Source organism: Pteropus vampyrus, unplaced genomic scaffold, assembly GCF_000151845.1.
Source record: "Pteropus vampyrus isolate Shadow unplaced genomic scaffold, Pvam_2.0 Scaffold15, whole genome shotgun sequence".
NCBI lineage: Eukaryota > Metazoa > Chordata > Mammalia > Chiroptera > Pteropodidae > Pteropus > Pteropus vampyrus.
In genome coordinates, this window is record NW_011888796.1 from 10804841 (window position 1) to 10815495 (window position 10655).

General features: G+C 37.5%; 1 protein-coding gene across 1 annotated transcript in view; it reads left to right on the forward strand.

Moving 5' to 3' along the window:
• The first annotated feature begins 1937 nt into the window (after positions 1–1937).
• DLGAP5 (DLG associated protein 5) overlaps positions 1938–10655 on the forward strand; it is a 57431-nt gene continuing 48713 nt past the window's right edge. Inside the window, exons 1-3 of the mRNA XM_023526798.1 lie at positions 1938–2099; positions 3948–4186; positions 9815–10008. Of these exons, the coding sequence (XP_023382566.1) occupies positions 3949–4186; positions 9815–10008 (432 nt within the window). The 5' untranslated portion in view covers positions 1938–2099; position 3948. The remainder of the gene's footprint in view (positions 2100–3947; positions 4187–9814; positions 10009–10655) is intronic.

The window sequence follows — 10655 nt, forward strand, 5'->3', positions numbered from 1 at the left end:
GTGATCAAGGCTAGCAATTAACAGTGATAAACAATATTGATATTATATATTCTTGATGTGATATGATGGGAATGGCACTTCACTTTTAAGGTCTTCCTCTCCAAAACCATAACTCCATAACTCCAGTCTAATCATGGGAAAAACATTAGACAAAAACAAAACAAAACAAAACAACATTCTACAAAATACTTAACCAGTACCCCTCTAAACTGTCAAGGTTACCAAAAACAAGGAAAGGTCTGACAAACTGTAACAGAGTAAGGGGCCTAAGGCAACATAATGACTAAATGTAATGTAGTATTTGGGAACAGAAAAACATTAGTGGGTAAAAACTAAGGAACTCTAAATAAAGTATGGACTTTAATTAATAATATCAATATAATTTCATTATTTGTAACAAATGTACCATGCTAATATAAAAGGGGAAAATGGATGTGGAGCATATGGAAACTCTACTATCTTTGCAATTTTTCCATGAATCTAAAACTATCCTAAAATTAAAAGCTTATTATGAACCCACAGACTGGAAGAATATATTCAAAATACATAAACCTGGCAAAGGACTTGTGCCCAGAAAAGGTAGAACCCTTACAAATGAATGTTAAAAAGACGACCAAATTTAAAAAGATTGTCTCCAATTTAAAAAACATAGGCAAAAGACTTGAATGGACATTTCATAAAACAAGATATAAAAATAGCTAATGAGCACATGAAAAGATGCTGTCATCGGTGATTGGGGAAGTACGATATTAAAACCAGATACCATTTCACACCTACTAGAGGAGTTAAAATGAGAGTGATAACTCTAAATGTTGGCAAGCATGTGAAACACTCTAACTCCTGCAGGTAGCTAATGGGAGTGTAAAATGGTACAACCACTATGAAAAACTGCTTGGCAACTTCTTACTAAGCACACCCAGAAATGATCCAGAAATTCCACACCTAAATTTACCCAAGAGAAATAAAACATGCCCGCAAAAAGACTTGTATGAGAATGTCTGTAGCAACTTTATTTATAACAGGATAAAAACTGGAACAATCCAAACGTCCATCAACAGGTGAATGGATAAAGAAAGTATTCAATGGAATACTTTTTAGCAATAAAAATAAGTAAGCACTGATTCAGGCAACAATAGGGACGGGCCTTGAAAACAATAAGCTGTGAGAGAGAAAACAGACACTACAGAGTACTTACCAAAAAAATTAAAATCATTTCTTCAATTAAAAAAAAATTAATCAATCAATTTTTTAAAAAGAGTACTAACCACCTTTATCTTGAAGGTGATAGAAATCAAAGGAATGGTTGCCTAAAGGGTGGGAAATTGCAAAGAGGCTTAAGGAAACTCTTGAGTGTCAGAAATACTCTATATCCTGATTAGGTGGTAGTTACATTCAGCAAAACTCATCAAATCGTACATTAAAAAACTATGCTTTTCGTTGTATTTAAATTTTACCTCAATAAAAAAAATGGGCTAGGAAAAAAAATGACTGGCGGCGTTGAAAAGTAACCCTAAACGATCTAAAAAGAAATTTGGTGTGAGAAGCCCTTTTTTAAAAACATTAAATGAAGAAAACATTCCAATAAGCTCTGCTGGATTTGTGTAACAAAATAAGGACATTAAAAAGCCCTGCACTCTTTGAGTTCCTTCTCCGTCTGAGTGCCTTCGTCCTTCCTCGGATACCCGCGGGGCGCTGAGAGTCCGGAGACGGATTCACGAACACAACGACCCACCAGGCAATCGCTCCGCCTCTCGCCGAGCCCCGAGAGTCCCCACTGTTCCGCCCTACATCAAACTCACGTCGCTGACCCGCCCACTGATTCCGCTCACACCCATCTGAACCGTCCATTTACCTTTCAATCAATTCAAATGTCGCAAGGCGCAAACCAATCTCCAGCCTCGTCATAGGGAAGAGGCGGGCACATTTCCCGGAAGTGTTTGTTAAAATCCCTCCAATCAGAGGCTCAGTGCGGGAAGTTTGAATCTTGCAAAGGCTCAGTTTGTTGGTGTTCCTGCTTCGGGGGCAGCGGTGGTCTTCCAGACCGGGAGAGTTCCTTTACTTTTGGTTTGGTTGCGGTTTCACGCTAAAAGCTACCTCAGGTAGGTGGGTGCTGGAGAGCTGGAGGGAGGGTGCTGGCCCGCTTCCTTCTAGAAGGATCTTGAGGACCGACAGCTGCGAGCTGGATGCCGCTTTGTGGGGGAGGCTCCTCTAGGACCGAGTTAACTGTCCTTTCCGAAGCTGATGACACAGTCCTCAAGAAGGTTAAATATTTGTTGCCTGATCTATGTAGCAATCAGCGTTTCACCACTGGGGCGTAACTGGCCTTTGGAGCGGGTCAGTACTTAGCATCTTTGGCCCGGAGGTTAAATTTCAGTAGCTCCTCCCAGATCCTGTGACAACTAAAAACGCCCGGGTTGAGAACCTCTAGGCAAGCAAGACTAAGGCATTCTAGACTTTCAAGCCGGAAGGAACTCCGGTCAGCCAAAAAAGGGAATTTAGATGAAGTGAAGAGCCAGGCTCCCTGGCTTGGGGTCCCAGCTGCACCACCTTTTAGTTGTGCCAACGTGGGCGGTTAAATTCACCTCATTTGTATAGCAGTGATAATACTTAACTGCCTTTTAGGGTTTAGGCGATAATTAAATATGTCTTTAGTATTAGATCTCTTTCTGTCTGTCTGCTGTGTATAGTGCTATGTTACACTTTAAAGTAATACATAAATTTTACTTTTTCTTTAATATTTAGCAAATTAATACATGTGGGAGGTGGCAAATCAAATAGAGGAGAGTTCTTGATGAAAAGCATAGTCCTTTGTCACTTCCCTTGGGCTCTTAAAAGAAAATGTTACTAGCATTCAGGTCAGAGGAATTCTCATTTTTTATACTCTATCGATTGCTTAAAATCATGTAACATTTTAATTGTTTCATTTCTTTTGCACATTTTTCTTTTATTTGGAGTTTTCTACTGGACTTTCTTAGTTATTCTTGTTGAAGAGTAGTGTGCTTATAATTTTTTAAATTTCCTAATGCAGACCCTCCCCCTTTTCTTTTTTTTTTTTTCTTTTTTTGTTTTGTTTCTTTTAAACTGGCAAGAAATAATTTTCTCTGGAAAACCAGTCCTTTTTCTCTAGCTTGGCTTGGTGGTTCTCTGTAACAGCTGCATAGGTATAGAAAACATAGGTAAAGAGAAATTAGACTTTCTACTTTATTCTTTTTGTCAGTTGGATCCATGGTTTCTTGAAATCCAGGACATCCTTTCTTGTCCTTCTCCCTTGTGTTGCTTTAATACATTCTCAAGAATCTTTCTGTGAAAAAGGTATATATCAAGTAAACTATATGGTTTCTTACGTGGCCAAAAATAATTTTATTCCACCCTCACAAGGGCAAACGATTATAATTATCCTTCTATATCACTATGGTAATTCTTCTGAAAACTCTTCTTTTTCTTAATCTTGTATATCCAACTGCCTATTTATCATCCCTCCGTGTCTAATAATAGGCATCTTGTGTGGTTTTTGTTTGTTTTGATTTTTGGCTGGAGAAAAAATGTCAGGCCACCTGCATTCTTCACCAGGAGAATGTTAAGAAACTACTCTGTATACTGTCTTCCACTTATCTTCCCTATTTTCACCTTTACTTCACATTATTTTGTAATGTTCTCTGTAGTAACCCTAGAGCCTTTTGTTTATATTATGGATTATTGCTTCCTTGCTTCACTTCATCTGTCAAGCAAGGGCCTATTTAGAGTTTCAAAATAGGTTGTAATGTCTTATTTTTTTTTTATAACCTCCTTCCCACTCCTTAGTGTTACATATTTATTCCATTTTGTATTTCAGTATTTTTATTTCAGAAGGTTCTGAGGCTGGATCTGTAGGCGAACTGGAATCTTAATTGTTTGAGTAATAAAATGAAAATTCATTTAAGTTGGTCTGTCTCTCTTTTCCCTGACAGGATGTCTTCATCACATTTTGCCAGTCGACACAGAAAGGATTTAAGCACTGACATGATTAGAACTAAAATTGCTCATAGGAAATCACTGTCTCAGAAAGAAAACAGGCATAAAGAATATGAACGAAATAGACACTTTGGTTTGAAAGACGTCAACATTCCAACCTTGGAAGGTAGACTTCTTTTTGAATTAGACGAGACGTCTCAAGAGCTTGTTCCAGAAAAGGGCAATGTCAAGCCAAGTAAGAAAATATTTATTGTAATTGTGCTTTAAAGAGTGAACAAAAGTTGGTTTAATAACTGAGGTTAAAAAAACCCTGACCAGAAGAGTGGAAATTTATAATACCATTTGAGTAACTTGATGTTTTCTACTGTCTTTTTAAGGTAAAGGCTAAAACTATTTTAGCTAGGCTAGAGCCATTGATCTGTGGAATATTAGAACACTTTATTTTGTACATTGTCTTATAGGAATTCTAAAGTTCTTCTGGAGCTTAGGTAAGATAAGTGTTGACAAGATAAACTGATAAGGGACATAAAAATAGAACTGATCGAAGAATCTATGAAATAGGGATACTTTGCTAGTAGAAACATTTCTTAGAGAGAAAGGTAAAGAATTTTTCCTTGCAGTTTTCCTAAAAGGGTTTGGGGTCGTTGGGAATAAAAAAAACCAACTGAAGAAGAAAAACGATCTCAGCAAAAGATTAAAATAATAAAAATAGAGTGTCTTAGAAGGCAAGGGATGCTATAGAGAAGAAAGAAGAGAACTGGAAAGTGACTTCTGCATTTAACTAGGAGTCACTAGACTCCTATTTAGTTATGCTTATAAAGGCACTAGGAGCTAGATTGCAGTGAAATAAAGCAAGGATAAATGATGAAGAAATGGCAGAAAGAGGTAAAGTCTTAGATGTTTTACAGAAAAAAATGAGATGTGAAGTTGTTTAAATGTTCACTGCTTCAATTTTATCATTTTCCAGGACTAGTGTAATATATGGTATGTACAAGACAGTCAACGTAATTGAGCTTAATTGATTCTATAGAAGAGGGGGTTGGACGAAAATATTTCTTTCAGATTTATTATTTGATAAAGAAAATCAGAAGATAGAACTGTGATTCTAAAGGAAAGAGAGAAAAGAATTGGACAAAAGTGTTGTAGGGTTATTATAATTATTTTTTTCTGAGATGAGGTGATCAGTGCATGTTTAAAGGTCAAAGGAAATGGTTAATTGTCGAGGGGGAAAGAGTAAAGAATGACATTTCTTAGGAGTTGCGAGGAAATAAAACTGAGCCATAAAATGATATAGGATGATCTTTAAAGAAGAGCTCGACATTTTTTGTCTGAGAAGAGCTGATGTTACTGTTTCCCAAGTCAGCTCCTTGCCTCTACTCTTGCCCTCTCTGTTCCTTGACCCAGATCTCTCAACTGAAAGTCTGTCCCTGTCAATATGCTATTAAAACAGGCTTTGTTTATTTGCAAAGGTCTAGAGGTGGGAGTGGGCCTGGTATGTTCCAGAGAAAGCAAGTAGGCGAACATGGCTATAGAAGAAGGAGCAAGTGGGGCTAGCTCCTGTAGAGCCCGAAGGGCCATCATTATAAAGACATTGGCTATTACTCTGAATGAAATGAGAAACCATTAATGTATTAGAGGAAGTTTATGTAATTTGATTTATATTTTCAAAATGTCACTTTGGTTGTTCTGTTGAGAATAGATTGTAGGATGACAAACATGGCCTTGGGCAGACCAGTTAGGGGACTACTGCAATAATTTAGTTGGTGGCTGATGATTGATTGGAGTGATAGCAGCAAAAAATAGGTGGTTGCATTCTGGATATATTTTGAAGTCTGACTTAATGGGATTTCCTAATGGAGTGGATTTAGGGTTGATGAAGAAAGAGGAGTCAGGATGATTCCAAGGTTTTTGGCCTGAGCAACTAAAAATATGGAGTGGCCATTTACTAAATTGTAAAAGACTGGGGGTTGGGGAGTAAGACTAAAAGTTCGATTAACATCTCAATGTTAAATTTGAGATGCCTATGTAAGAAGAGATGATGAAAAGATAGTTAGACATACAAGATGAATTCAAGGGAGAAGTCTGAACTGGAGATATGAATTCAGGAGTTGTCAACTTTTACACTGTTTTGTAGCTATAAAACTGGATGTGATTATCTAGAGATTTGGTGTGGAAAAAGGAGAGAAGACGTGTGAGCATTCCAACATTTAGAGGGTGAGGACATGAGGGGAAACTAGCAAAGAACGGAGGAGCAATGCAGATAAAGAGTTTAACCAGAAAATGGTATCTTAGAAACCAAGTGAAGCAAGCGTATCAAAGATGAAGTCCAGATTAATTATGTCAGTGCTTCTTGTTAGGTCAGGTAATATTAGAAATGAGAATTTGAACTTCACTGTGGAGGTCACTGGTGATCTTGATAAGTGGATTTGGTGGGGTGAAGTTCAGGGAATGAAAGCCAGATTAGCATGAGTTCAAGAATGGCAGCACCACCTAGGATATATGCTTGCCCCTGAAGTTGAACATGAGTCTAATCAAACTCTTAGATATAACTTCCAGTTTATAGAAAACATGAGGGCTGGAGGAATGAGCCAAAAACAGGAGAAAAGCAAATAGATAAATGTCGAGTGCAGGACATTGTGTAGGACAACTGACTAGTTTTTGTTGACAAGATAATGACATGAAAAGAAGGATGAGGAGGAAGATTTGTTTTAGATGAAGAGACTTAAAAGATATCCAAATACAATATGCAGAGCTTGCTTGGTTCTTGATTTGAACAAACAAATGGTTAAAAAAAAAACACCACAAAAACCTATTTGAAACAGGAAATCTAAACCTAGTGCCTTGTAATAGGTGATAACATGGAATTACTGCTTTTGTTAGGTATAATAATGGTATTGTGGTTATGAAAGAAAATGTCTTTATTTTTAAAGGTGCATTCTGAAATACTTATGGATGAAGTTTTGTGAGTAGAATTTGTTTTCAAATACTTCAGACAAAAGCAAGTACAGCAAAATGTTCATAATTATATAATCTGGGTGATAGGTATATGGGGTTCATTATATCCTACTTGTGTGTATATTTGAAATTTTTCATAATTCTGAAAAAAAAAAAGTGAGGAAGGATGGAAGTAAAAGAATTGTGAATAGGGATAGAGATAACTCTCTTGAAGAATTTTGCCTTAAACTCAAATAGACCAATGAGGCAGGTAGCTCGATGAGGATGTGGGTTGGGAGGCATTACTGCGTGTTTGTAATTTCATGATGGCAAAAACCCAGTATAGAGAGAAAAATAGATGAGTGATAATAAAATAATCACTAGTTTAATCAAATAGTTGAACTGCTAGAAGAATGTCCTTGAGTAGGTGAGAAGGAATAGCATCTAGAGCTAGGTGGAGGGCTTGGCCTTAGGTGGGGGCTCATCTAGAAGGGAAGGTAAAGTATGTGGGCTCAGATGCCAGGATGGGAACTTTGAACGTAGATGGGAGAGGATCTGTTTAAGGCTTGAGGAGAGGATAATGTATGAAAGAAATAGTAATTCAGGAGAATGAGAGCTTAATGAAAAAATGAGAAAGATAGGGTCCAACTGAGGTTTATAGTCATAAATAGAAAGAGATGAGGTAGCATGCTTCAGTGTATTTTTCCAACCCCAGTCAGTTATGCATTGTAGGTGGGAGGTAAGCAGAAAGTGGCATCTAATCAGAGATGGAATTTTGCCAAGGTACAGGACAGTGAGGGACTTAAAAAAAAAAAGTGATTATGATGATGAATCATGCAATCTAAATTGGATAAGAAGAAACTTGAGAACACAAGGAAGGTAAGAGACAGTAAAAAGATGTGCAGATCAATAGAGTGTAGGTCTATTTGGTAGTACCAAAGGGTCATCGGAAAGATGGTAATCAGCGAATTGCTTGAAATTGGGCTTATGGAGGAAGTACAGTAATTCATTGATATAATGAGGTCTCAAGTGCCTAGCTGTCTCAGATGAATACAGGTATGACAAGATATTGGTCCTTTCAGCCCTTGAAGTTTCTGACAGGGCCTGGGTTGATTAGAGCTCTCTTTTTGGCTGGTTGCATTTGATCACAAACAGCTTCTGTTTACTCCAGTGTGCCTTGTAAATGTTATTTTTTATGTATGCCACAATATGAAAAGGTTGAAATACTGGTATGGTTGTGACCATGGAAATGGGTAGCTGAGATATAGTAGAAGCAAGATCCTTAGAGGAAAGAAAGCCTGAGAATTGAGGGGCCAGGGGATTGGAGGGGTCATCAAGATTGGTACAAGAATAGTGTTGGAGACAGTGACAATGACCTAGGAGCTATAGCCTTCAGGGAACAAGGGAGAAACCTGGAGGGTCTATAGATGATAAATTGAGATGCTTGATAGTATGATCTGATGACATGAAATGTAAAACTGGGATCTTTCAGTGAAGAGGAAGAAATGTTGGGAAGCAGTGATAAGGACACCACCCCTCCTTTAGGCTCAGTGATATTGCCAGTGTGGAAGAAAATAGATAGTCAAATAGTCAACTACTTGAGAGGAAAACTAGGTAAACAGTGTCTTCAGGGAGAGCCAGGTTTCAGTTACATCAGGAGATGAAGGGAACAATCAGAGAAGTTGGGGGACATAGGGGTTTTATTGATGATTGACTACTTTGTCTTCTGAGCTTTTCTGTATTCTGTTCTCTGCCTGGATTATCTTTTTTTAAACAACTTTATCAAGCTATAGTTCACATACCATAAAATGCATCCCTTTAAGTATATGGGGTTTTTTAGTAAATTTACTGAGTTGTACAGCTATATATTTGGATCATTTTTAACCCTTACCTAGTGGGCAAACATATACCCTTCTCAGGTCTTCTCTCTTCTGAAAAATTTTTCCTGATCTCCCAAGATGTGTACTGATTCTTTGGTGTGCGCGTTCTCCTACTTTTTTATTCCCTGCTAAACCAAACTGAATTGTGTTCATCTCCCCTCAATACTGGGAGCCCTTCAAGGGCAGAAATTCTCTTACTTATTCTTACTGCGTAAGATTGTCTGGCACATAGTAGCCACTCAAATTTTTCAAACTAGTTTACATAAACATGAGAATATGTAGGTAGAAACATATGTTGAGAGTCATAGGTTACCCCAAAACTTAGTGGCTTAAAACAACAAAAACAACCATTTATTATTTCACACAATTTTTGTGGGTCAGGAATTTAGGTGTGCCTCAGCCAGGTGGTTCTAGAGGTTGTAGTCAAGATATCATCCAGTAATGCATCCGAGGGCTTGAGTAAGCCTGGAGGATTGGCTTCTAAGATAACTCACGTGACTGGCAGGTTGTTTCTGGCTTTGGGCAGTAGGCCTTAGTTCTTTGTCATGTAGACATATCCCTAGGGCTGCCTCAGTGTCCTTAAGACTTCTCTCAGAGCAAGTGATCCAAGAGAGCAATGCCTTCAATGATCTAGTCTTGGAAGTCACACTCCATCATTTCCACAATACTTTCTTGGTTACACAGGTCAGTCCCATTCAGCGAGGAAGGGGACAACACAACGGCGTGACTACCAGGGGGTGAGAATCACTGGAGATCAGCTTAGAGGCTGGTTCTCATAGAATTTAATTTAAAAATGTAATAATACATGTTTAGTATGTAGTAAGCAGTTAAATATTTGAACAAGTGAAGGCAAAAAGAATAGAAATTTTAAAAGAATGGAGATTGAAATAACTTGTGGTTAGTGTGCTTAGGAATGAACAAGAAGTTTCTAAAAGCATCTCTTAGTAGCAGTTGAAGTTAGATAAAATGATTTTTTTAGATGTTTGCATAACTTTTTATCTGAAATGTTTTATATACTGAGTTGGTGTGGTTTTTTTTTTTCTGCTTAGGGTCAGTGAAAACTCTTCTAGGTGATCAACGGAAACAAATGCTCCAGAAATACAAAGAAGAAAAGCAACTTCAAAAATTGAAAGAGCAGAGAGAGAAAGCTAAACGAGGAGTATTTAAAGTGGGTCTTTATAGACCCGATATGCCTTGTTTTCTTTTATCAAGCCAGAATGCTATGAAAGCTGAGCCAAAAAAGGTAAACTTAGTATCTTAACTTGACATAGAGGAATAGTTTCTTTTAACCAGAGTTTTCTTTAAGAAAGTGCACTTGATTTTAGCCAAAAGGCTGGGAAGGAATTCCTTAAGACATTAAATGGCTAAAATAACTTGTTCCCCTTAGTCCCTCTATTCACTTAACTAATTGGTGGGAGGTGGGAATAACATTAATAGTAGTTCAGAAAATGAAAATCAAGTCTCTCAGTGTAGCTATATATATAGATAGGATAAAACTAGGAAGGTGAGTAGAGCCCGACTGAACAATGGATGCCATGTTGAAGGATTTGGTGTTTATCCTGTGGAATACAGAGAGTCAAGAGAGGCTTTTAAATGAGGTTGTACCATTATCAAGTTAACAATGCAGAAAGATAACCCTAGCTTTGAAGATGGTAGTCTGGAAAGGGAAGCATTTATGGAAGAACAGTTGTAAGACTATGTGAAGGAGTAAGTCAGGGTAAGTGGACTGGGCGGTATGTTTAAAAGGCAGACATAGATGTAAGACACCATTAGAGATAAATTTGATAGGTGACCAAGTAGATAGTGGGGAATAAAGGAAATTTAAGAGTTAGAGAGAAGATGATTCTAATAATAGTTTGAACAACCATATAAATTATGCTGCTGCTAAAA